Source organism: Fusarium fujikuroi, chromosome FFUJ_chr07 (genome assembly GCF_900079805.1).
Source record: "Fusarium fujikuroi IMI 58289 draft genome, chromosome FFUJ_chr07".
NCBI lineage: Eukaryota > Fungi > Ascomycota > Sordariomycetes > Hypocreales > Nectriaceae > Fusarium > Fusarium fujikuroi.
Genome location: NC_036628.1, coordinates 1,777,959 through 1,803,334, shown reverse-complemented (window position 1 = coordinate 1,803,334; position 25,376 = coordinate 1,777,959). Strand labels below are relative to the sequence as shown.

Sequence of the window (25,376 nt, the reverse complement as noted above, 5' to 3'; positions counted from 1 at the left end):
ACTCACAATACAATGGCTGCGCAAATCACTCCTTCGAAGCAGGTATGTGACTTCCCAAGTGCCACGCAGCTGCACATATCCACCAAGGCCAATTCTTTGCTAATACGCCTATCATAGGCTGCTTCCGCCATTGAGAACTTCAACATGGAGTCTCCCGTCAAGAAGCTCAACTTTGGCGCTGCCAATAAGGAGAACGAGCCTTTGAACAAGTCCCTCGATACCACCGACCTCAAGACAAAGATTGTCGAAGAGCCAAAGAAGGAGGAGACCAAGCTCGCTGTTGCCCCTGGCATCAAGTCTGAGGAGGCCGATGAGCCTCTACTTCAGGAGAACCCCCAGCGTTTTGTTCTCTTTCCCATCAAGTACCATGAGGTATGTGACGCGTTTTGACGCGTAAAGTGGTCATCCCCACGCGACCCATGCTAACAGCTCTTGATAGATTTGGCAAATGTACAAGAAGGCTGAGGCTTCCTTCTGGACTGCTGAGGAGATTGACCTCTCTAAGGATCTCCACGACTGGAACAACCGCCTGACTGCCGATGAGCAGTTCTTCGTCTCTCACATCCTTGCTTTCTTCGCTGCCTCTGATGGTATTGTCAACGAGAACCTCGTCGAGCGATTCAGTGGCGAGGTCCAGATCCCCGAGGCTCGTTGTTTCTACGGCTTCCAGATCATGATGGAGAACATTCACTCCGAGACCTACTCCCTCCTCATCGACACCTATATCAAGGAGCCCGCCCAGCGAACCTACCTTTTCAACGCCATTGAGACCATTCCCTGCATCCGAAAGAAGGCTGACTGGGCCATCCGATGGATCCAAGATAAGGACTCTTCCTTTGCCCAACGCCTCGTTGCTTTCGCTGCCGTTGAGGGTATCTTCTTCAGTGGTGCCTTCGCCTCCATTTTCTGGCTCAAGAAGCGTGGTCTCATGCCTGGTCTGACCTTCTCTAACGAGCTCATCTCTCGTGACGAGGGTCTTCACACTGACTTTGCCTGCCTCCTCCACTCTCACCTAAAGGGCCGTGCCAGCAAGCAGATGATTCAAGATATCATCACTGATGCCGTCACCATTGAACAGGAGTTCCTCACTGAGGCTCTTCCCTGTGCCCTTCTCGGCATGAACTCTGACCTCATGAAGCAGTACATTGAGTTCGTCGCTGATCGTCTCCTTGTCGCTCTTGGCAACGAGAAGGTCTACAAGGCCACCAACCCCTTCGACTTCATGGAAAACATCTCCCTTGGCGGCAAGACCAACTTCTTCGAGAAGCGTGTTGCCGACTACCAAAAGGCCGGTGTCCTCCACAGTGCCACTAAGAAGACTGATGAGGACGAGTCCCCCAAGGGTGAGAACGGCGGCGACTTCACCTTTGACGAGGACTTCTGAACGTCTCGCCTTCTCGTTTCTCTTTCTTTTGGCCTGGGCACTTGCTCATTGGCACGCACACCTATGCACATATACCCTGTTTTACTTCTTGTTTGTACATCTGAATGGGGCCTCGGGGCGGCGATGCTTGGTTAGTACTACGGTTGGCAAGGAGGCAATCATAATTTGGATCCGGAAGCTGAATTTGCACGGATCGACACGGCGTTTCGGGATCTGGACTGGGGGTGGATGAAAATAGCATTGACGGCTTGATCGTATTTATGGATGATGATATTACTTTACCACTCTTCTAGATAGAGATGAATTGATTAGATTAGTACACTCCTTGATCGTTGCATGTGATGTGTCTACTTTTCTGTTTGCTTCCCCTCAGCCCTGTACCCATGGTTGAAGTTTATGACAATGGACTTGGTAGACTCGGGTGTGTGTTGTGAGTTTCGTGTAGCGAAGAGAGACTTGAGAAGGTAAGAAATCTGCAAAGTGGCATCCCTCAAATCAATACTCTGCAGTTTACAATGCTACTCTTTTCAACGTCAACTGCAATAAGTTTCATTTCATGATCATCAATCCTCGCGTTCACGAATACATCGAGTGTACCAGAAGCACTTAAAACAACTTGTCCAGCTCGGATATCTTATTTCTTGCCCTTCTTCTTCTTCTTTCCACCTCCACCCCCTTGGGCCGCCTGTGGTGTCGGCGTAGCGGCTTGTGACTCCTCCGCCGGAATTGTGCCATCGCCATCTGCCATTGTCACCTCAGGTACATCTGGCACCGCAGCCATACTTCTTCCTAGCCGGCCTAGAGAGGCATGTATCAAACGACGTGACCTCCTGCGCCTTGGTGGTGCGGTACTTGATGGTCGCGCCGCTAATGGGATCGTATGCCTTGAGGACGAGAGCGCCGCGTGGGGGCTTGGTGACGGGTGTGTTGCCGTCTGCATCGGGTCGCGTAGGGCCAGGCTTGAGCTTGTATGTTGTGGTAATGAGAGTCTACGGTGTTGTGGTTAGTTTGAGGTTGAGTGGTCGGCGCATGGACGTACAGTGGCAGGACGGGCCTCTAGGAGAGCCATGGACTGATCGAGCCATTCCTGGCTTGTCTTGAGATACACCATGTCGTCAAGAGTTGTATTATACCGTCAGTCGCGATGTCGAAGGTGATGTCGTCTGGTGGCCCGTTCTGGCTTAAGAATGATCGTGGGCCCAGCTATGCTTCTGCCTCCGCCTGCAAATAGATATACCCTGAGGATCCTGTTCGCTTGTTGAATTGCCAATGGCCATAGGAGTCCCAACAGGGCGCTTGTAGATGCAATGTCGTTCGCGGTTTTGATGTGGAAAGTTGAATGAGGTTGGATTTAGAAGGTGGGATATTCTTATGGTGGGGCTCAATGAGGGGCCGGAGCGGCTGGGCGCCACAACACCACGGTACAACCGCCAAATGCCATTTACTTGGTCTTGAAAATCCTCATGTAGGACCGGAGATGAATTCCATACTTTGGTGTCATATAAGCGAGACTCTTTTGATATTTGAGACGCATCATCTTGATATTGTAGTAACTCGATCAAGCATGGTAGCCATACATAGAGCCATTACGTAGTACTTCGGTAACAAGTTGATTGACAATGGAGACATCAAAATGAATACCAATTAGTGGTCAATAGACTTGTAGATGGGCGTTTATTCTATATCAGCCGTGTCAATTGAATGCATATCAGTGCCTCCAGATTCTGTAGCCTACCTTGGGCAGCATATTCTAGAATTACCTTGGGCATACACCAGCTTGACGTGATAACAAGAGTTGGCTAACTTGGTGTAAGCTTGGAATAGCCTTTGTAGAGTTTATTTTGACACCTTACTCCGTATATCAAGGTCTGACCCAAGGATAGGCAGCAATCAAGCAAGCCCTGGTCATCCAATCATTTGTCTCAGGCAACCTCCACATTGTAAATATCGCCTTGTTCTTCGTTCTTCTCGATCAATACAAGAAATCGTATTTGTTGTCATAAAGCAAACATGACACACCAGCCTAAACAAGGAACGACTGCGCATCTCGATGGTAAGTCACCCTCTTCGGCAACGAAATGGACGAGACGAGATCCCGGCTTTCAACAGAAACGCATTGCACAGGACGTAATTACCTACTCTGAGGATGTACTAAGAAGGTAGGTCTTTTGTATTCTATACTCATTGACCTTGCCGCTAAACCATCTCCTTTTTAGAATTAGCCATGCCTGTTGAGATCATGCATCTCATAACAGATGAGATGTCACTGCTAAAGGAGCCTTTCAAGGACCTTCTCTACTTGGCACTGGCCTGCAAAAGTCTCAAAGCGACTGTCCTTCCACGTCTGTACGACAAGGATGCAAAAGACGCACTCAAACTCGATCATCAACAGCCTTTAGCTCTTCAATGGGCGAGCTGGTTTGGTGCCCTCAATGCAGCAAAAGACTCCCTGGAAGCCCTGGGGCGGACCGGTACAGATGTTGGGGACAAGATTAATCGGCCTTTCCAAAATGATCGTCTCTACGCCTTGAGATACAAGACCGTCCAGAGGATAGGTCCTTCAGGCCCAGCCTATGGGTATCTGCATTGGGGAAGCCGGAGCGGCCTTTTGCACCTGGCCTGCCTGCGTGGGAACACGGCAATCGCCACATTACTATTGGACAATGGTTTCAACCCAAATGCTCCAGATGGGAAGAGGCTGCCTCCCTTGGCATACGCATTGAATGAAGATGTGGTAAGTGTTGCAGACGTCTCAGCCTGGTAACCTTCAGGGATCCCATGACAAGCGAACTAACTGACACACCAGGCCAAACTGCTCATCAGCAGAGGAGCGGACGTTAATGCCACACACGACACCGACGAAACAGCTATATGCCATCTCGTCTCTTGGGGACCAATGGATGACTGCGACTGGAGCAAAGAAACCAACATGCCCAAGAGTAAGGGTGCTCTGAATGCTCTGGACACTCGTCACAACCACTTGAGCACTATCCGTTATCTTGTCCAACAGGCCAACGCAGATATATACGCAAATACTATAGGAAACATCAGTCCCCTGCTTTCTGCCATAAACAAGCGATATGTCGAAGCTGTCCAGCTTCTTCTAGAAGCAGGTGCTTCGCCAAATCCGATCAGTAGCCAGACAGGTCAGAAGAGGTTATTGCTAGCAGATGCGCTCAAGCGGAACCAGAACCACGAAGTTGTCAAAATGTTACTGGAAGCTGGAGCAGAAGCTGATCATGATACAGTGCCAGAAGGTGATCTTTCGCAGTCGCAGGGCGATGCGCTTCCCATCATGAACCTGATAACGCCACTGAGCAATTCATTATATGCACAGGCAGAGGTTGACTTGGCCAGGCTTGTCTGTAGGAAGATAAGACACTTTAATAAGGTCATTGATGGGCATACGCCGTTGTGGTACTACGTTAGAAAGGGAAGAGGGGATATTGGTCAGGTTTTGATAGAGCATGGAGCATGCCCCAAGCTGGCAAATGTGGAAGTCCGTGAAGATACCGTTCCGAGGCTAATCGCACTCGAATAGTATAGAACTACCTAAGTGTAAGGTAACCATCAACTATTCTGCCTCGGTTCCTTCTCCTTCTCCTTCTCCTCTTTCTCATAAATGACTTGAAGTTTGTGTTACATCATCGCAAATTCGATCGTTCCCGGTGCCGTGTTAGCGTTAGCCTCTGAGTATTTTCAGCGAAGGGAACATGAAGTAGGTGGTTAGAAATCATACTACAAGTGAAAGCTTTTCTGGTTAGCCCATTGCGGAACAGGCTGTTCTTGTGTGACTTTCATTCTCATTAAATATATTTCAGTCACGATCTCATCATCATGATGTCCCATAATGCAAGGGTATCTATTGTTTACTCCAACCATTTTAACTGCTCAACGTCTTTTTCGTTTGCGCAACTCAGGCATGAGGGTCGGGCAGCCAGAACAATAGCTCCTGATCAGCCGTGGCGAAGAAGTTGTACCGAGGGTTGAAGGCTAGGACAGCTGCCTCTCTCTTATCAGGCAGAGTCCAGCTAGGTTCCAGAACTTTGTTGTCATTGGGAGCTGCCATAGTATCCCAGACCAGGACGTCCTTTTTAGAGCCACTCAGAACATAGCGCCCATCGGGAGCGAAACAGCACTCGCCACTGCTCTCTATGTTTGACAAATCTGACGATGCGTTACCACCCGATGCTGTTTCTCCCACAGTCAATCGTCGAGTGCCGCCGTTTGGCTTGTGAAGATATGCTTTCAGGGTGCCTTCGAAAGCGTCCAGGAGGAAGTGGCCATTACCACGAGTTCCAACAAGTAACGACTTTCCATCATTTGAGAACTCAAGTTTTGTCCATCCCTTGTTGAGGCATTGTGAATCTACCTTCCTGCACTGTTCGACAACATCGACCGTTGCAAAAGGAGCTTTGTCATAGTGTCGAGCATCGTAGAGTAGTACCGTGCCGCTACTCGTACAAGCGACAGCAAACACAGTTCCAGAGGGGTCGTATGCAGCGAGGTAGGGTGCTCGAAGAAATAGTTGGCCTTGACAGTTCTTGGTTTGAGTGTCCCAGAGGCGCACAGTGTTGTCGTGTGAGCATGAGATGAAGTTGTCGCTGCCCGGGTGAACAGCCAGTGAAGTCACAGGTCCCTCATGACCTTCGAAGTATCTGATGAATGAATTATCGTGTGTGGCAAGATATCGGATAGCGTCTGGAGACAGAAGTCGGTCAGCATTGGATTCATTTTAAAGAATTCAACAGTTGTGAATGAGCTACCGTTCTGTTTTGTGCTGGCATAGATTATGCTTGAAGCTGTGTGTGTGAATTTGGCTAACTTCACTCCGTATTTTTTACTGACTAGGCTCTTGTCATGTCTGCCCTCTTTGACGTGGTAGATCTGTATCGTCTCGTCGCTAGCTGAAGCCATGACGAGTTGGCCTTCGTCATCGTAGTCGAGGGACAGTACATGAGGCTGTGGACGACTGTCCTTGATATCATCACGCCGGAAGAGCTACACACAGCGTTAGACGGTTAGCCCACCAATAAAGCGTACGGTAGGGTTATGTAGGTTTCATGCCTTGGTAGGACGAAAGCTGCCTATGACATCGGACAGATTAGACACGGAGGCGGTGGTGCCAATGGTGCGGTGGATGTTAAGCGATGCGCCATTTGGTGTATTGGACCTATCTATATCCATCGGCGTTGATGACATTGTAGACAGAGAAGCGAGGTAAAAGCTCGAGAAGCAATGGCGACGTGATAAATGTGGTGGGTCTGGAACAAAGCACACGCGATCGTGTTGGAAGAGAGAGTCAATTGTACGAGTCGCAAAGGGTCGCAGTCACTCTAGATCCAGATCAATCCAGTCGCGACAGTGGCAGGATTGAATAATTCTCACAATAGGAAGATTCAAGTAGTTGTGGTGGATGTTTTTGTTGATATTGATGTCTTGGTTAGGTTTTCGACTTCTGCCGTGTTTTGTCATGGAGCTCCTTGAGCTGGAGGGGTGTAATCTTGCGGGGTGCGCCATGACGGGAGCCACAAGGTATCTACCTACGTACCGGTACCCGGAAAGGTCCATGGCCAACATGAAGTCGGGGTTTTTTTTTACTGACCCAGGGTATCATCATCCTCGTCTTATTCAGTAGGGCAGGCTCTGTAACTCAGACTGATTATTGCTATCTTCGACATTCGCCATGGCTTCTTGTGGTGGATTTTGAGCTTGGTATTCAGCTCCTATGTATACCTACGTTCCCCACGCGGATATGAATCCATTATGTAGGTACTTACCTAACGCTCGGTATAATTAAAATCGGAGGCGGCATACAAACGCCCGAGCCGCAACAAGCCGCTCAGAGCGAACAGAATCGCCGGCCCAGCAGCTAAGTTAGCTGCCCTTTTAGCCTGTCTAGGTACTGTCTTTCCCTTTGACCCTAGCGCCATATCAGTAAATCACCACGCAGACGAATCAGATTCCTTCGTCGTCCTCCATCTCCAGGGGCTGCACAGCGGTCCAGCGGCCCTGACGCAAGGACCCGCAGCCGTCCCCGCGAAAAAGGACCGCCGACGTCGGCATATGAAATGCATCCAGCGCAAAAAAATATGAAAAAGTATTAAACGGCGAAGAGATGGGAGACATGGACGTGATCGTTTGAGGTACTAGACTATACGGATAGTACAGGCCCGGAAGTACCCTCAGGAACAGTCTTGAGGTATCACTGACCTTGATGACAGGCGGCTTATCAACTTTGTCAGCCGCTGACAGAAGACGCAATTTACACTTGTAAGGTCAAGCAGCAGTACCCAATAATTTATATATCTTGAGCCCCATTCAGGTTTCCATGTTCTCTTAATCCATAATGTGGAAAGCTTGTACCTTTTTGGTGTAATTGCGCTGCAGGCGGTACCTCAGCGCTGGCAATTTCTCGTGCTGCCATAGGGTCCGAAGCCGCTGGTGACGGCAACGGGTGTGAAACCCTTCTTTTCCACGTTCCCAAATCTTCCTCTTAAACCTTACTCAGGTAACTAACTTTGTTTCTTCTGCATCATTTCGGTTTCTTCGGGTCGCCGATTGAAGAGGACAGCTCTCGCGCCCGAGCTCACCCCCATAGGGATCTGGTTCCCTCGCCCAATCTCTCCTTGCACCCAATATTGCTCTAGCAACTGTCGGCCGCTTCCTCGGGTTTGGAGAGATCGGGTCATGTCGACCACTGTTGGGTAAGCCTTCTGGCCATTGGGTGCTTCATGAATCGATCATCTAGATGAATCCATGGGGTTTCGTTCGCGCCCAAGTTTTTGTGCTGACTTGGTGAATAGCGCCTTCATTGCTGGCGGCATTGCCGCCTGCGGTGCCGTTACTGCAACACATCCTTTTGAGACGGTCAAAATCCGGTATGTTCTGGGGTTTTTGGCACACGGTATTGTCCCAGTAAATGCTGACTAGATTCCTGTATAGTATGCAGTTGCAAGGCGAGCTTCAGAACAAGGGCCATCAACCTCACCATTACAGAGGACCTATCCATGGTGTGAGCGTCATTGTGCGCAACGAAGGTGTCCGTAATATCTACCGCGGAATTGGCGCGGCCTATATCTACCAAGTTCTTCTCAATGGGTGCCGTCTCGGGTTCTACGACCCTATGCGCAATGCGCTCGCGAGCTTCTTCCTCAAGGACGGAAAGGCCCAAAATTTGGGCATCAACATGTTCTGCGGTGCAGCCTCGGGCGTCATCGGCGCCGCCGCCGGAAGCCCCTTCTTCCTTGTCAAGACCCGATTACAGAGTTTCTCGGCGTTCCGACCCGTTGGTACACAGCACCACTACCGGGGCGCGTGGCACGGCTTCAAGTCCATCTATGGAACTGAGGGTATCAGTGGTCTCTACCGTGGTGTGCAGGCTGCCATGATCAGGACTGCTTTTGGCAGCTCTGTTCAGCTTCCCACATATTTCTTCGCAAAGCGTCGCCTGGTTCGTCATTTTGATATGGAAGAGGGCCCTGGTCTGCACTTGGCCTCCAGTGCTATCAGTGGATTCGTTGTCTGCTGCGTGATGCATCCTCCTGGTGAGTCCTGCACTTGAACCAAAGCTAAGTTTAGCGGCTGACATTCACGTCTCAGACACCATCATGTCCCGTATGTACAACCAGAACGGCAATCTTTACAGCAGCGTTGCCGATTGTCTCTCCAAAACCATTCGTTCAGAGGGTCTCTTTGCTCTGTACAAGGGATTCTTCCCTCATCTTGCCCGAATTCTACCTCACACCATCCTCACTCTGAGCTTAGCTGAGCAGACCAATAAGCTGGTCCGCAAGATCGAGGATCGCATTCTCCCCGGAAGATTGGAGATGGCGACTTAAGGTGGTAGGATTATTAGAAGAGGTCAACAATGAACGGGTGGCATAGTGATTAGCGAACATCGATCTAGAGCAAAACTGCTCTTGTATATGACGAAAAGGAAAGGAAGATTTCAAGTCCTCAATTATATGATTATCTAGCAGGACAACAGGAGCATTTGGCACCGCCTGGGTCATGGGTTTGGCAATCAAACGGCGGCGTGGCGCATTTGAGGAGTTTTTAGTCATGATAAATACTGTTTTATACCAGAATATAAATATGAGTGTTCAGGTTCTTGTACGAATGATGCTCTACCCATGAATTGACCGCTTGCAGCCATAGCATAGCCGGCCTGCACCGGCTGCCCCCGGCCCGTTCCCGGCATCATCGCCTATCTCTCCGGCCCATCGCGAATCTCCCTCGGCATCAAGTGACATTCCGCAGCTTCCGCAGAAGCTCTTTCCAGGAACTCGGTCAAGCTTTGTAGTTGTGCGCACCACGTTGGCAATGATTCCAGCATATCCCTCCTCTACACTATCAAAGTACCGTGTCATGACCTCCTCGATGCTCAGGTCCTTGTGTGAAACAACACTGTTTCTAACCTTGGCACCTGCTTGGTTGCCGGGAACAACCTCCTTTAATGAGGGAACAAGGTCGATGTACTGGACCAGCTCGTTGCGAAAGATCTCGCGTAGGGGATAGTAGACCGGGAATTCTAGTCGACCGGTCTCCTGGGTGGCGGTGCCCTCGACTGCCTCGTATGTGCATACAGTTGTCATACCGTCAGCAACCTGTAACGGAACTGCAAATCCTCTACCGTTGGCGACCTCTGATAGCGTCAAGGCTGCGAGTGCTGTTGTGCTGTGGCCGAGGAGAAGCGCTGAGCATGAGTGCTCCTGTGCTTTCTGGAGAAGAAGGTGACGAATAAGCTGACGGAGAAGATCTGTTCGCGATGTCAATGTTGGTAAAGCATTGAAAAGTCGTTGAAGGCGAGCGTTTGGATCATCATCTGGTGTGACAGCGTCGAGGGGTAGAGTTGACCAGTCGATGCTCTTCACGAGGAGGACGTCCTTCAGAGGAACACACTCGAACATAGCATTTGGCAATACACGACGGTACTCGTCCAGCAGTTTCTTAGCAGTAGATTCTCCCTCGATATATGATAACTCAGTATCGATATGAATGATCACAGGCTCAAATGGTGAAGATGCCTTGTTCTCCGAGTGGTGGCGGGCCTGCTCGCTGAGTAACTGGGCCAGGACGCTAGATGAAGGTCCAAAAGACAAGCCAGCCAGGTATCTCCGAGTAGTAAGCTTCTTTGAAGAGCGAATGTCTTTGTGAAGTGCGCCGAGACGCCTGTTTAGTTTGTAAGCGACATATTGAACATAGCAATCACTGAGTCGCATTAGCATGAGGGGCAAAACGATCAAGTTCCGCGAGAGAATGATGATAACTCACCGGCACGTTGGGTCTGTCCGCAGGAGGAAAGCAGCATCTTCGGCCTTACACCGCTTACAAGGCCGGCTGGTGTCCGGGGAAGGCATCTGAGTTGGGCGTGGGCGTGGAGATGTTTACAAACGGAGTTGGAGTTGAGTTTTCGTGTGACCTATATAGGGTAACCGTCGTTGGGAGTCAGGTAAGGAACACTGATGGCAGTTTTAATTGTTTTCAAGTGCCAGTGTTTTTGGATCCGAAGTGAGACTCTGTCAGATGCCGAGAGATGGGTCCGTACGAGTCGATCGATAGGTGAGTTAGGTGCCGATTGTGTGGTAAGGTAGAGTTGAGTAGACTGAAAAGTTGAAATTTTCGCCGCCTCCCACCGATCAGTCATACAACAATCGCGAAAGCCAACTTTACCACAAACCCATAGCAATGTCATGGTGAGCAGATAAACTAAGTTCTCCAAATTCAGAGATAATCATGGTGGTGTTTCCGTGTCATTATCTATACCTTGTCAATTCACTTCCATACACTTGAACTTCAAATGCAGCCCAAAACCTTGACGCACATTTCGTTTACACGACTCCTAGCACCGCTTATACTGATGGTTCCCTGGTTCCTTACACGTATTTGTAAAAGGACATCTAGCTTCTGAAGAGGCTACCAAGAACATGTCCGACAAAGTAGCCACGATCCCTACCCCAGGCTCTGACTATGATCTCCTTTCCTATTCTGACCACGTCCTTCTGTTGCGCAGCATCGCCCCATCCTGGCGTCTGAGATCCAAAGCAGATCAAGTGAACGCCAACATGGATAACTGTGCGGTAAGCAAACTCATCACTCACGGCACCGTAGCCACCAGCAAATGCCCGAATGAGCCACTCCCCTGCAGCAATGTCCTTGTACAGCTTGAGTTGCCAAAGCTCAGCAATGGCCTGGCCGAGATCTAGAGGCCGAACACCAATCTGAACCATCTCCCAGTCAACAATACGAATGGGAGTGTGAGTGCCTTTTGCCAGAGGAGTGTCAGGGAGTAAGATACTGTTTGTAGTCAGCTGACCGCGGTCTCACGATAAGCAACACCAATACGAGGACTCACTTTCCGGTCCAGAAGTCACCATGAATGGGATACAAAGCTGATTCATCTGCAAGTTCCCCGGCAGCCAGATCACTGACACCCTGTAAAACGTCCCTTGCGTCGCCAAGGATCTCGGGGTGTCGATCCACCACCTGTAGCAACTGTTGGTAATTGATCATGTTCTTGAGACCCTGCATCTCCCTGTTCCCCGCAAACGTCTCTCGTAGGGCTGCTTGCTTAGGTTCTTGGCTCCAGCAGTGGAACGTGCGAAGCCAAGATCCAAGACCATGGCCGAGCTGCTCGCATTGCTCTTTAAGAGTTGGTGGTGTGGGGGCAGCGTAGTATTTGAGGGCATAGTCTTTCAGACTGAGAGCTTCTGAAAGATACTCTTGGACCTGAGTATTGCTATCTTGGTTGAAGTAATATGTCTCTGGAGTTGATACTCTACACGATGGCGTTTCTGTTGGGGGTAGTCCAGCAAGATGGACAAGAGACTCATACTCGATAGCCTACAACGGTGGTAGTCAGTCAGCGAAGCTTGCCTGCTTAGTGTTCTCGATATCGCACTCACACATCGAGAAGTTGCAATCTTGAACGCAGGATGGAGTGCAACATAGCCCTCGCCCTGCTTGATCACGACGCCGTTTTGATATTTGTCTTCACCTGATGGCTTCTCAAGAATAGCATGGTACATAAAGTTGGCAGTACCACCACTGAGCTTTCGTAGGCTTGAGGGAGCAAATGGGGTTCCTTTGAGGACTTGCTCTACTTTGGACCGAATTTCTTGTTCGGTATCTGTGGGAATGCTGTGTTGTTCGTGTAAAGACATGGTGAATGGATGTGGGTGAATGGATGTGGAGTGATGAAAGTAAAACAGCCACAGGTGAAGAGGTATGGGTGATTATTGGACGTGTTAGCGGTGTTGTAGGACACTGAGGATATCGCAGCGGTCCGAACAATTGATTGACTGGCTTCATATTGACTACTTATAACCAGGATCAACCAGAGCGTTAGTTTGCTTGAGAGGAAGTGAATATTTCCATTCCATGACTAGACCGACTAAACAGACTCGGCAAGTATCGAGCGCGTTTAGTCGATGGGCTGCATTCGCCGGTGACTCAATCAGTAGAAAAGAGTCATCGTCTTATGGCTCGCGATAGTGTTTCAGGGAACATACTGCCTTTTGCAACATCTGAAGTTGATTATTAATCCATTCTTCCACTTTCACCTGTTACACTTGGAAGCATTGAATTAATTAACAGCTCGTTCAACGAGTGTTTCGTCGTCATGAAACCTCCCCCATTGTAATTCTCCACCAGCAAGCGTCTATTCGGCTCGGAGCGAAACAGGGAGGGAACCTTGTCATACATGGATAGCATGAAACTCTCTGAATCTCAATATCTTAGCCGCTGGGCATTATGATGTAGTATGTATGGCATGGCATCGTCTCATATTATGGACTCTTGTCGAAGCACCTTGTATCAGATTAAGCGATCGACCAGGTGGTCTTGGCCTGACCAGGCCGGGCCTCTATTATTATCTCTTACTTATATCAAGTCAGCCCGAGCAGTTTGTCACCAATCGAGATGGCAGTTCTTGGCTAGACGCTGCATATGCAGGCTGATGATGGACGCATGACATGAAAAGAGGACTAGAAATCCCCCCCCCCCCCCCAACAAAACGAGTTGCAAGAGCTGAACTCGTCAGATTCAGTCACAGAATAGGAACAAGCCACTTTCGTGATCGTTTTCGGCTGCGGAATGTGCGGACGGTTCAATTCAGCTGCCTTGTTTGCACAGCCAGTATCGATTTGATCACCCACTCAAGACGACCAAGTAGACACTGCCCACTGTCATCTTTCACAAATAGTCAGTTTTCTGCCTGGTGCTGGTGCTGGTGCTGGTGATGGAGGGTGGTAACGTCAGGCGATACGTAAGACTGATAGATTAGTAGCTAGTAGTAGGTAGCTTAAAAGTCTCAACGAGGCGTGCACACGTTTCTGTGCTGCACATATTTGTTCGAGGGCCTCGAACCTCCATGATGCTTCCGCCACCTGATGTAATCCCGTTCTGGAGGAAGAGGGATCAACAGGTAAAAGAACCTTAATCAGAGTGAACCCCTCTTTCATTCCTTGCTTCACCAAGTCCAATTCCGAATGCGAAAAGGTCTTGATTGACTGTTGATGGTGTCCGTTTTCAAGTCCAAAGTACTAAGGTAGGCACCTACTATACCAACAGGCAAACCGTAACACGCTTACTTCTTCTTTGACCACTTTATTTATATAAACTTCGTTTTCTATTAGTTTAGGTAGAAAAACAAAAGCTACCTAGGTACCTACTGAGATGAACCTTTAACTCCGCATTGTTTTGGCCGCGAGCAGTGCATCTCAAAGAAAACACCAACTGATTCGACAACATCGCTTCTTCAAAACGCCTGAAACGCCTACGGGCAAACTCAACATGCAGGACACCCGATACTTGGCACTCAACTAAAAATACCTGAGCCGTCACTGCAATTTAGCGGCAGTTTCGCTTGTTGCGCCCTTGTACCGAAAAAGTACCGGGCCTGCAGATCTGCGACTTGGCTTATTGCTTAGCTCTGATTTAGTTACGTCCCCCCCCCCCCGCTGGGCTGGGCTCCCGTCTGGTCTGGTCTGCGACAATCTTCGTTCCTCTCCGTTGCCGCCGATCAAATCAAAACACCCTTTCCCTTTCTTCTCCTTTCTGTCTATATCCTTTCCTAAGCCGCAAATACCTTGCAAACGTCGTTCAAACCTTATACTCTTTCATAATTCCATCATCTCTCGTCCTTCTTTCTTTGTCTTTATCCTTCTCCTCAATCTGCAGCATCTGCCTGCATCCAATACCTACGCCCTGTGGCTACTGAATACTCCGGCATTTCATCACAACAATCAACAAACATCCAATCCGATCCGATCCCGACCTAACACCACAACCACAAACTTCACTGCCACCACCAGTCCCAGACTCATCTCCTCAAGTCTCACCACCTGAACTCCGTATCAGCATAACGTTCCACGCCCGCAAACCCCATCGCCTCGACTTCCACAACCTGCTACTCCTACAAGCATTATATCCTGGTTTCCAACCCCTGCTTGTAACACCAGCCTTTCGACAATCGAGAGGCCCATCGTTTTCTCAAATTTTACAACGAAGCCTTTATTTCTTGTCTGCCATCAACTTCTGGACGCTTGTTCGGTCGACTACTCTGATTATTTCATTGCCGCGCAAACCTTCGAATCGAACGCTTACCCTTCTCCTTCACGAACCGTCAATGTTCGTGACATCACCACCACCATCATCATTCTCGTACTCGATACCGTTCGCTGAAACATAGTAAACAATGGCCGGAACTCTCGTTGAAAGGGCCGCGCATCCAGTCAATACGCCTTCTCTTGATACCAAACTCGTCGTCTCTGCTCGTCCTCGCAGCCAATCTCACCTTGAGGCTGCCTTTTCTCCTGTCAACAACGACGGTTGTTTTGACTTTGACCGCGTATTGAAGAGCGGCTATGTCCAGAAGCGCACGCAAAAGACAAAGGTTAGCATCCGCCGCCACTGATCCTTTTTGAAGCATCACGTCACGGCTTTAGGCTCTTGTCCAGTACTGACTCCTTTTCTAGAAATGGAAGCCTGTTTACCTTGTCTTGCGACCCAACACCCTCTCTTTGTACAAAAACGAGAGCGAGTCTCGACTACGACATCAGCTTTACTTATCCGAGCTTACAGCCGTCGCCGAATTGAAGGACCCCAAGCATAAGCGCGAGCATGTTTTTGGCCTCTTTTCCCCATCTCGCAACTACCACTTTCAAGCGAATTCCGCCGAAGATGCTCAGGAATGGATGGACTTGATCCGAAGGGATGCGCGTATCGATGAAGAGGAGGACGAGATGTTCCTTGCCAGCCCACGTGCCTCCCAACAGCCTGGCAATGGCATCAAGCCGGTTTCTATCAGCAACAACCGACCAAATGAGCATGAGCGCTTCCTTTCCAGCTCTCCGGAACCAATGGCATCATCTGCCCCCAGATATGTCACCTCGGCAGGGGGTAGGAGAAGGTCGTCGATACTAGAGTCTTCGGGACTATCGGGTGCGGAGTTCGCATCGCACTCCGACCTTTCCGACAATGAAGCTTTCCGTCCCCAGGACTCGTCCTACGATAGTTTGGCCGTTCAATCGCCTGGCAAGCTACCCCCAGCAGCTCGCCCATTAGGCCAAGGTATCCGATCCGCAAGCCAAACGAGCGTGTCTAATGTTGAGCAAGACCCCGACCGTGTCATATGGCAAGGCCGGCTCTACCTCTTGCGTCACCGACGTGGCATGCGCCAGTGGAAGGATATGTGGGCTGTTCTTCGCCCACGCAACCTCATTCTTTACAAGGACGAGTCTGAATACACAGCTCGGTGGATTTTACCGCTCTCCGCAGTCGTAAATGTTGTCGATCTGGACCCTCTCAGCAAGAGCAAGAAGCACTGCCTTCAGGTTATCACTGAAGAAAAGAGCTACCGCTTCTGCGCTCACGATGAAGATGCCCTTGTTCGCTGCATTGGCGCTTTCAAGAGTTTGCTTGCTAAACGTCGCGAACTTGAGGCTCGCGCTGCCGCGACAGCCACATGACCTAAGCGCGAAATAGACCTCATGAGATCTAGGCCTCGTGAGACCCAATGGTGTAAATGCACCCAAGATGAATCATGATGATTAACGTTTTCTTTGTCGGTTTTCTTTGTCATGCGACAGCGGCCGTGCTGTTTTCTTTGTATTTCTTGGTCATTGTTCATGGCGAATACGTTACTTGATAGAAGAGAGAAAAGAAAGAAAAGAAAAGAGGAGGGAAGCTTTTTAACGAGTTGTATATGTTTCTCAGCGTCTGCTCATTTAGCGAAAGCCTCCTATTTTGTTGTGTACATAAAACATGATATCCGTGGTACTTAGCACCATCCTGTAGAAACCTTCCATACTCATCCAATATTCTTAAGTCGAGAACATCATTGTGAGCTTGACCCAAAACCCAAACACCTGTCCATCCATGTCTACCGATGCATTCTGAGCCATTACAAAACGCCGAAAACAAAATCAAATCGAAAATCGAAGATGCCAAGCTTTTTATACACAAACATTATCGTTGACCTTGATTGTGCCATGTTGACAACTGCTGATATAGCTTTGCCTGGTTTGTCTTGGTATTGGCCAAGATAAAGCGATCTTGGCATGAATCCAAATAAGTAACTGGACAATGAGTGTCGGAGTCCAGATGGCCGAGTTTCGTCGACGATGTGCGCAACAACTATATGCGAACACAAAAAAACAAAAACAAAAAAAAACAAAAAAACACTACTGGATCTTTGGTGCGGAGCGGCTTTGTGCGCAAGATCGCTATATATTCTCAAGGAGAAAGGTATCGTCAAATTCGCCATAGTTTAGGTTGTCATCGTCCCGGTCGTTCATGAGGGATTCAAAAGTAATGTCGTCGGTTCCATCGGCGAGACCGTCGCCTGTGCCGAGACCACCGAAAATCTCGTCATCAAAAACAGAATCATAATTATTGTTTGACATTTCCTGTGAGGCTCCCAGATTGTCTGTATCCATTGGCAGACCTTGTTTGGGTGCGTTATCGACAGATCCAGCAGGCAGTTGCGAGATACCATTTGTCTGAGAAGTGTTGTTGGTGGGCAGGATGTCGTCCAGACCTAGTATATCATCATTACCCTCCGGGGGAGCAAAAGTTGCGAGGTCAAAAGAAGGTTCCTGAGAATTAGAAGGGTTCTGCGAGTCGTTGTTTGTCGGAGCCAGCGTGAACTGCATATTTGTAAAGTTGAGTTCTGAATGTGACCCGTCGCCAGTAAGGTCTGTCACGTTATTGTTTTGGTTGTCCACACGCTTTTGCTCCATGATCGGCATAGGAGCCATCGGAGCGGTGGCAGCTGGAGCTGAAGTCGGGGCAGTAGGAGAAATTGTCTTGGAGTTGATCTGTTCAGGTCCAGTGCTTGGAACTACAGATGGTGTGGTCTCATCATTCGGCACACTGATAGTTTGGCCGACATCGGGAAGCCCCATGCCCATGTCAGGAAAGGGGGCGACTGGTTTGTTGGTCTTGATCTCTGTCATATGCTGATCCTGAGGGGGAGGGGGAGGGGATGATTCAAGGTCGATGACCATGGGAGATTTGGACTGAGATTCAACTGGTTGAGGTTGTGGGGGTTGGGATATGAGAGTAGGTTGACTTTGCTGGCTCTGCTGGCTCTGCTGCTGTTTCTGTTCTTGTAGACGCTTGATATCACGCATGAGAACAGACTTGGCATCGATCTAAGATAATGTGAGTTTTGAGTCGTTGAGGCGATGCTCGAGGCGACTTACAATATCCCACTCGAGCTTGTGTAAGGCTTCCCGGAAACCGTCAATAGACTCGGGCAGCTTGGACTTGAGGGTTGACTGGGTAGACTGCGTACTCCCTTGGGCATCCTTGCGGGAAGCTCTGAGGGCCTTTCCAGTATGTACTAGCTGTAACGAGGCGTCAGAAATTTGGTCAAGCCATTATAAGGATGGAGGTGACACTTACGACATCGTTGACCATATTCTGCAAGACATCGAGCGGGTCCGGCTCCTGATGAGGTTGGGAAGCCATGGCCGTGCCAGGCGACAGTTCTGGTATTCTGGTAGATACTGAGAAGCCGTTCAAGCAAACTATGAGAAGTTATGTAAGTTTAGCTTCAAAGGACGGTCAGATAATTCTCGTCGTTGCTGAACAAAGCCAGGGAGAGCCCAAGAGGTGCACTCCTTGCTGGACCCAGTTCAGCCCCCCAGGTTAAGTGTTAGGCTCGTCCAGGAACGACATCACGTGCACCTCACTAGAGGTACCTTAAGGGTTGAGTTGGATGGATTCACTGACAAGGACAACAGCAGTGAGCAACCAACCAAAAGACTCACTGGCAATTGAAAGTTGGTAGATTCGCATCTTTTTATTCTTGCCTACCTTAAGTACCCAGGTAAATTCTGGGAGCCGCTGAGGGCCTGGCAGTTTGTGCATGAACCATATGATTGAGAACTTTCAGCGTTGGAGTCTTGATCGGTTGTTCCTGGGCTATCCATACCACCACTTACACCTTTGCCCTCCTGTCATGCCCTCTGGGTTTTGCAAAGCTCAACGTTGCTTTCATTCTTGGTCTCCAGCTAAGCCTGCCTTTGACACCATGATATAAACTTTATACCCCTCAAGTATCCAATTCCAGGGGAATATGCCAATGCTCTATCATGCCAACAGGTACTAAAACCTATGTATGTATGTTATTAACATGCACTCCCCTCCACCATCTGTTGCAAGGATAACCTATGCCAATATAGTCAGTCATGTGTGATGACTTATGTGACATGATACAAGCTACCTACCTACTTGATGTCCCAGCTCAGCCCATGCAAACTCCTTTCCCGCTTCTCCAAGGTCCAATGCAGTATGTTCGGTTCTATCCCATTCCCCTCTTCCTTCATTTTTAACCCTGACACTTTGGTCGAATCAGGCGTCTAGAAGAACAGACAACCAATCGCTGATCAATATACCAGCATGATCTGTTGGGCTTCGATAGTCGGTAAGGGAAAGCAAGTACCTTACCTTACCTTAGAACCTTAGTAGGTACGTAGTAGCTAGGTGAGGAAAGAAAACTCAGGATCTTGATCCTAAATAACAAAAGGATCTAGGTAATATAGCCTAAGCTTCGGGTGACCTTTGCTGAGTTTATTTTGACATCCCATATCAAGGTCTGATGTTTTCTTGCCCCCCGAGGCCTTGGTACCCGGCAACCCGTGTGCCTTACCTCACTCACTGTATGATGAACTGTGCAGTGAGAGAGGTACAGGGCGATATGTAAGGCTATGTATGCCCCTCCATCATCCGCTACTCGTCAGCTTCTTCCTTTACTTCTCTCCTCTCAAGCATTCATAGTCATAATATCGTTGGAGTGGTCCTTGTATCAGGTTTCCTTTGGGCTTTTACGGTTCCTCCGTTCAATTTCCTTTCATATCATCAACTTTCACCATCGTCTCGCGCTGCTTCTCTACCATAGTTAGCTCTCTTCTGTTCCGCTATCTCCTCTCTTGTTGCTCTCAACTTATCTCTTTATTCGAGTCGATTTCTGCCTTTTCTACGTGTCTTTGCTGGTCTTCGATTCTCGTGCGCGCCAGGCTACGGGGAAACACCATCTGCACGCCTTCTTTCAGCCTGTCGACCAGCTCTCATCTCCATCAAATTAAACCCCCCCACGTCTCACAACCGGCCACGATCTAGCCAAGGCCGCCGTCTCGTTCCGCTCCTGTGTTACAGTGCCAAACCGCCCGCACGCAACAATTCGATCGCTCCTCTCCGAAAGCTTGCGCCTTCGTTCGCGTTGCCGTCAACCGCTTTTTGGAGATCTCAGACGTTGGAGTTTCCACTGCAGCCTCCCACCCCAGTCCCAAAGCTTTCTTCTGGACCCCGTTGTCAGACCAGACCCAGACGCGGGCCCCCCCCCTCTCTCCTTGTGCCCACCCGTGTCACTCTTAGCTCCGGGTTGCCTACTCGTCCAGTTGGACCCCTGTCCTGTCAAACGCTAGGAGGCACAGGTACATATTGTCACCGACCGCCGACTCTCCACCTCGACCGACCGACTTCAGTACAACGCAGCTCATAGGTAGCCTCCAATTCCTCTTCTACCTCTGCTCTGTCGTCCTATCCTTCCGCTACTCATCCTTCTTGATCATCACTCTAGACACGATATCATACAACATGGCCGATTCTGGAACGCCCTCCAACCCAGGCCAGCTGCCTCCCCCCCCTCAGGCCGGTGCTGGCGCCCCTGGCTTCGAAGCTGGCCAGAATGGACAGCCTATGGCCCCTCCGCCTCTGCATATCCCTCAGAATACCAACCCGATCCCGACTGCCATCACCTCCCCCAGATCCGCTGCCGATCAAGGAGGCATCATGTCGCCTACCAGTGCAGGTGGCTTCCGGCGTGCTGCCCCTGAACCCAACAAGCGTGCCCTCTACATTGGTGGTTTGGACCAGCGTGTAACTGAGGAAGTCTTGCGTCAGATCTTCGAGACTACGGGTCATGTTCAGAACGTCAAGATCATTCCCGACAAGAATGTAGGTCTCGCTACAACCTTGAGAAATTTTGCGGATGTGGTATGGTGGGCTAACAATGCTTCACAGGCGCGTGGTTATAACTATGGCTTTGTCGAGTATGATGACCCTGGTGCCGCTGAGCGTGCTATGCAGACCCTCAATGGACGACGAGTTCACCAATCGGTACATTGCCCCTCAGCGAAATCCAACAACATCTCGAACGTCGGCCGCTAACCGTAGCTTAGGAAATCCGAGTCAACTGGGCCTATCAGTCGAACACCACAAACAAGGAAGACACCTCGAACCATTTCCACATCTTTGTCGGTGATTTGTCTAACGAAGTCAACGATGAGGTCCTCCTTCAAGCTTTCTCTGCTTTTGGTTCCGTCTCAGAGGCTCGTGTCATGTGGGATATGAAGACCGGCCGATCTCGAGGTTACGGCTTTGTTGCCTTCCGCGACCGCCCTGAGGCCGAAAAGGCTCTGAGCTCCATGGACGGCGAGTGGCTCGGCTCGCGAGCCATTCGATGCAACTGGGCAAACCAGAAGGGCCAACCTTCAATGGCCCAGCAGCAAGCTATGCAGGCGATGGGCATGACGCCTACCACCCCTTACGGGCACCACCAATTCCCAGCACATGGCGTCGCTAGTTACGAGGTTATTCTGACTCAAACTCCCAGCTGGCAGACAACTGTCTATGTCGGCAACCTTACTCCTTACACAACTCCCAACGATGTGGTCCCTCTGTTCCAGAACTTCGGGTTCGTTGTTGAGTCTCGCTTCCAGGCTGATCGAGGTTTTGCTTTCATTAAGATGGATACCCACGAGAACGCGGCCATGGCGATCTGCCAGATGAACGGGTATAACGTTAACGGACGGCCTCTCAAGTGCAGTGTATGTTTTACCTGTGTTGCAATTGAGAGATGGCAGCTGACAATTGACCACAGTGGGGCAAGGACAAGACGCCCAGTGCTCAAGGAGCCTTTGACCCTGCTCAGCCTTACAGCCCACAGAGTGCTCAAGCTCCTGCCTTCCCAGGTACGCCTACGTACTATCCTCAGTACGGTGGTAAGTTAAATGCCAGCAAAGCTTGATCGTAGTAGTAGCTGACAATGACTTAGCCCAGTACGGTGGACAGCCTGGAAACTATGGTGGACCACAGACTGGATCACCGGCCGGCTATGCTGGATCCCCTATGGGGTATGCTGCTCCTCAAAGCGCGGGCGGCTACGGCAGGGGCCAACAGCCCCCCAATGCTGAATGGACCCAGCCTCGCCCTGGACAGAACTTCAACAATGGATTTGGTGGTTATCAGGCCTAGGGGGCAACAACCAAACCAGAGCAAGACAACCCAAAAAGCTGGACGAAAGCTGGACATGGTGGTATCAGGGCGGAGGTGTCTACCACTTGATCATGCCTCGGGACGGGTTTCTCTTTGTCCGCTTTTCATGATTCCCCTTTCTTCCTTCACGCCTTTCTATGGATTTCTCTCTTGTGCTTGCTTCTGTTGCTTCCATTGCTCTTTTCTCAGTATCTTCAAGCATTATTACAGTTCAGGCCTGTGATACCCCAGTTCCGTGTTATGGGGGAAAAGGGGAAACTTTCCTCTTGCTTACAAACGGATGTATGCATTTCGCTCTTCTCTTCTCTTCTATTCCTGTTTCGTCGATAAAAGTCAGGGACCGCCATATGTTTCTCAAATCTCTCTCAATCTCAATCTCTTTCTGTACGAGCGCTAATTCTAGGATACCACCAACATTTCTTCACCTTGACTTTGTTGTAATAAGTCAGGAGCCAGTCTGGCATTTCAAAATTCCCTATCTGACGACGTCATGAGCGTTTCATCCATTCTTGTGTCATGGAGCATCTGATTGATATTTCAGTGGCTGGCGAAGGGGGTGGCAGTTCCATTCCATGGATTCTCATCTATGTATTTAGCGGCGACCTTTTTCTTTCTTAACGGGACATTTTTCTTCTTTCTCCTTTTTTCATTAATAATTCTCGCGCACGATATGATGGAACAACGACTTGACGACTCTGTAAGATTGATGACAAAAGGTGAGGAAGTGGAAGATGTTGGGGATACGCAAGTTGGGGGCGTCGGCGAATGTTACTCGAGATGCACAGGATTCTCGAACAAAATTAGGTGGCAAGATGGCGGCAATTGATGAAGTGGATGAATAAAATAACAAGACTTTCTCGCTCAACTATCCGTCGTGGTACCCTCGGCTTTTCTCTGATCAATTGGACAATGGCGTATGGGTGACACCACAATCGAGCCGTTCTGCCAAGACGTTGCCAGCCTTCAAAGTTCCCATCTCGATAATGATGCCCAAGCTGAGAAGTGAGGTTTCTACATATGAACTGGCATAGCAATGGGTCTACGGAGTACGTGTTAGATATTTGGCACCAGTGAACCCCAGTAAAGGCGTAAATAGACACGGGAGCCACGTAGGTTCAAATTGGATGGATGGCAAGCCCATGAAACGCCAACGAAATAAACGGGGCACAAGAGGCTCTGGGATTTGATACCTACAGGCTACCGTCTTGTCCTACCAGATACGGTGAGAAGGGCCGGGAGCCGTTTAGAAAGTGAAACTTGATTTTTATTCCGTGGTAACTCCCCAGGACCCTGAAAAGGACGTCATTTTTGACATGGCGGATCAACTGGCTAACTAACATCCATCTATGGCATGGGTAGTAATACGCATATTGGACTGTAGATCATGACAGATCCCATGTTAATGATGATAACATACATAGGTACTGACGCAAGTCGAGGATACTGCCAATGATGGTATATTTATATTGGGAAATCGAGGTCGTAAGCTGACCGACTGAGGTAGGCATCAATCAATGGATGGCTATTTCCGGGGGTATATGTGTTGTGTGTCGCTCGTGTCAGCGATAGAGTCATAACCTTAAGCTTTCATATGTAGTAGCAGAGAATAGTAGAGAAGGGCTGATAACGACCCCGCTGATCAGAGGCAACAAGATACTGCATGTACTGTTAAAAAGTACCATTATTTTGCCACGTTATAAATCGGATCAACTCTGATTGCGCGTAGAACGGCAGAATGTGTGCATCGTTGAGTAAAAGTCAGTGGTGATTTGACAGTCGATAGAGGGGGATCAACACAGCCTGTCCACTGTGGTGTACCCCCTTATTGTTGTGGCAGGGTAGAGCAGCTAGAGCCGACTGAAACCAGCCTTCTCGCTCGTGCACCACCGGCCTTCAGTGCCTTGCCCAGGTACCAAGGTTGGTAGCAGTAATAGTGGTGGGCTTCTCTTTGACTTTATGCCGTTGGCTGGCGAGAGACGAAGTGAATAAACTTGGGAGTCCGTAAAGAGGAATCAAGGTCAACAAGATTTCTACAGGCACTCACTTGGTCCAATGTGATTCCGTAACTCAACTGTCAGTTCTTTTGTTTTACTGCAATGAAAGTTTTATATCCGTAGCCTTGAGTTGCTGCAAAGGATGTTTCAGCGTCTGCCCTCGGCTCGTAATTCGTGTTGATGTGAGCAACCAAGGACAACAGCATGAAAGTTAAATCATGCGCAATCAAGGCATTGATCTAACTATCTAACATTTATGTGTTGGTAAAATGCGCTGAATTCTAATAGACTTGCAACTGAGAAGATGCTAAGGTAAGGTACCTAGGTACCTAGGTAGTCAATGGGATTTGATAATATCTCGCTGAGGCAGGTGGGCTTGTTACAGCCCAATTGAGGTGATATCAACCTTCTTGACTCTTGCCCTCTCTTATTCCTCTGGCATCTACCTGCCCCAACCCAAGCTCCCTCCCACATCAACTCACCATCCATATAATGAATGGCTTCATTCAGCAACGCTCTTAAGACTAGAATCTAGAGCATCCCTTCCTATACAGCAAAATTCCTCCTCATTTTCCTTACCTTCTTAATTCTCGCTTCAACGCTTGAGTCCTCTGACGTACCAATACCTACCATCTACAGATACTTTAATTGACCTTGTTTTGCTTGACCTGGCTGCCCATATCCACCCCCAGGGCCTTGGCTTGGGCCTCCACTGTCTGCCCAATACGCCCTGCCCCCTCATCTCTCTTTACGGTACGGTACGAGACGACGGCACGGTATTCTGAGAGCCTGGCGTGTCCATTGTTGCTCTTCTCAATACACACGCTGTAGCTGCTCTTAGTTCTATTAGGACGGCCTGGGTTAGTCTGTTCTCCCGCAATTTTGCCTAACCCGTTCCTACAGGACAGAACAGGACAGGACCTGCGCAACGAGACCCAACACGATCCATCTCCAACTTGGTGAGCGCACACTGCACCCGGCCCAACCAGCAACCAGCAACCAGCTGCCAGCCAACCATCACATCCCATCCATTTTCTCCGTGCTCTCTGCATTGGATTGTAGCTAGCAGCTAGCAACTCGACGCTACACTACACCATCCAGACCCTTCTCCTCTTACTCTCATTTTTCTCACTCCCATCCTTCGTCCTCCCCCCGTCGTTGGGATCTCATCGACCGTCGACATCATCGTCTACGCCCGATAACCACGCATT

The 25,376-nt window shown here is 49.4% G+C and overlaps 10 protein-coding genes; 5 read left to right on the top strand and 5 right to left on the bottom strand.

Moving 5' to 3' along the window:
* Nucleotides 1–12: 12 nt before the first annotated feature.
* FFUJ_08537 (probable small subunit of ribonucleotide reductase) lies at nucleotides 13–1,384 on the top strand (the record flags this gene model as incomplete). XM_023580751.1 has 3 exons in its annotated part: nucleotides 13–42; nucleotides 118–372; nucleotides 440–1,384. The coding sequence occupies 3 exons, from the start codon at nucleotides 13–15 to the stop codon at nucleotides 1,382–1,384; spliced, it is 1,230 nt and encodes a 409-aa protein (XP_023433474.1).
* A 634-nt stretch (nucleotides 1,385–2,018) lies between these two features.
* FFUJ_08538 (uncharacterized protein) lies at nucleotides 2,019–2,495 on the bottom strand (the record flags this gene model as incomplete). XM_023580749.1 has 3 exons in its annotated part: nucleotides 2,019–2,220; nucleotides 2,267–2,373; nucleotides 2,424–2,495. The coding sequence occupies 3 exons, from the start codon at nucleotides 2,493–2,495 to the stop codon at nucleotides 2,019–2,021; spliced, it is 381 nt and encodes a 126-aa protein (XP_023433473.1).
* An 899-nt stretch (nucleotides 2,496–3,394) lies between these two features.
* On the top strand, nucleotides 3,395–4,925 carry FFUJ_08539 (uncharacterized protein; the record flags this gene model as incomplete). XM_023580748.1 has 3 exons in its annotated part: nucleotides 3,395–3,437; nucleotides 3,640–4,118; nucleotides 4,191–4,925. 3 exons carry the CDS (start codon nucleotides 3,395–3,397, stop codon nucleotides 4,923–4,925), a joined length of 1,257 nt encoding a protein of 418 aa, XP_023433472.1.
* Nucleotides 4,926–5,300: 375 nt separating this feature from the next.
* Nucleotides 5,301–6,586, bottom strand: FFUJ_08540 (related to histone methyltransferase; the record flags this gene model as incomplete). XM_023580747.1 has 3 exons in its annotated part: nucleotides 5,301–6,085; nucleotides 6,151–6,385; nucleotides 6,479–6,586. The coding sequence occupies 3 exons, from the start codon at nucleotides 6,584–6,586 to the stop codon at nucleotides 5,301–5,303; spliced, it is 1,128 nt and encodes a 375-aa protein (XP_023433471.1).
* A 1,488-nt stretch (nucleotides 6,587–8,074) lies between these two features.
* On the top strand, nucleotides 8,075–9,225 carry FFUJ_08541 (probable oxaloacetate/sulfate carrier; the record flags this gene model as incomplete). XM_023580746.1 has 4 exons in its annotated part: nucleotides 8,075–8,091; nucleotides 8,191–8,265; nucleotides 8,330–8,931; nucleotides 8,987–9,225. The coding sequence occupies 4 exons, from the start codon at nucleotides 8,075–8,077 to the stop codon at nucleotides 9,223–9,225; spliced, it is 933 nt and encodes a 310-aa protein (XP_023433949.1).
* Nucleotides 9,226–9,513: 288 nt separating this feature from the next.
* FFUJ_08542 (uncharacterized protein) lies at nucleotides 9,514–10,746 on the bottom strand (the record flags this gene model as incomplete). XM_023580745.1 has 2 exons in its annotated part: nucleotides 9,514–10,597; nucleotides 10,661–10,746. The coding sequence occupies 2 exons, from the start codon at nucleotides 10,744–10,746 to the stop codon at nucleotides 9,514–9,516; spliced, it is 1,170 nt and encodes a 389-aa protein (XP_023433470.1).
* Nucleotides 10,747–11,286: 540 nt separating this feature from the next.
* Nucleotides 11,287–12,549, bottom strand: FFUJ_08543 (uncharacterized protein; the record flags this gene model as incomplete). XM_023580744.1 has 3 exons in its annotated part: nucleotides 11,287–11,683; nucleotides 11,742–12,229; nucleotides 12,292–12,549. The coding sequence occupies 3 exons, from the start codon at nucleotides 12,547–12,549 to the stop codon at nucleotides 11,287–11,289; spliced, it is 1,143 nt and encodes a 380-aa protein (XP_023433469.1).
* A 2,534-nt stretch (nucleotides 12,550–15,083) lies between these two features.
* FFUJ_08544 (related to PH domain protein) lies at nucleotides 15,084–16,356 on the top strand (the record flags this gene model as incomplete). XM_023580743.1 has 2 exons in its annotated part: nucleotides 15,084–15,281; nucleotides 15,364–16,356. The coding sequence occupies 2 exons, from the start codon at nucleotides 15,084–15,086 to the stop codon at nucleotides 16,354–16,356; spliced, it is 1,191 nt and encodes a 396-aa protein (XP_023433468.1).
* A 756-nt stretch (nucleotides 16,357–17,112) lies between these two features.
* On the bottom strand, nucleotides 17,113–18,361 carry FFUJ_08545 (uncharacterized protein; the record flags this gene model as incomplete). XM_023580742.1 has 3 exons in its annotated part: nucleotides 17,113–18,042; nucleotides 18,094–18,237; nucleotides 18,296–18,361. The coding sequence occupies 3 exons, from the start codon at nucleotides 18,359–18,361 to the stop codon at nucleotides 17,113–17,115; spliced, it is 1,140 nt and encodes a 379-aa protein (XP_023433467.1).
* Nucleotides 18,362–20,491: 2,130 nt separating this feature from the next.
* Nucleotides 20,492–22,150, top strand: FFUJ_08546 (related to PUB1-major polyadenylated RNA-binding protein of nucleus and cytoplasm; the record flags this gene model as incomplete). XM_023580741.1 has 5 exons in its annotated part: nucleotides 20,492–20,851; nucleotides 20,918–21,013; nucleotides 21,076–21,723; nucleotides 21,777–21,897; nucleotides 21,951–22,150. The coding sequence occupies 5 exons, from the start codon at nucleotides 20,492–20,494 to the stop codon at nucleotides 22,148–22,150; spliced, it is 1,425 nt and encodes a 474-aa protein (XP_023433466.1).
* Between the last annotated feature and the right edge of the window lie 3,226 nt (nucleotides 22,151–25,376).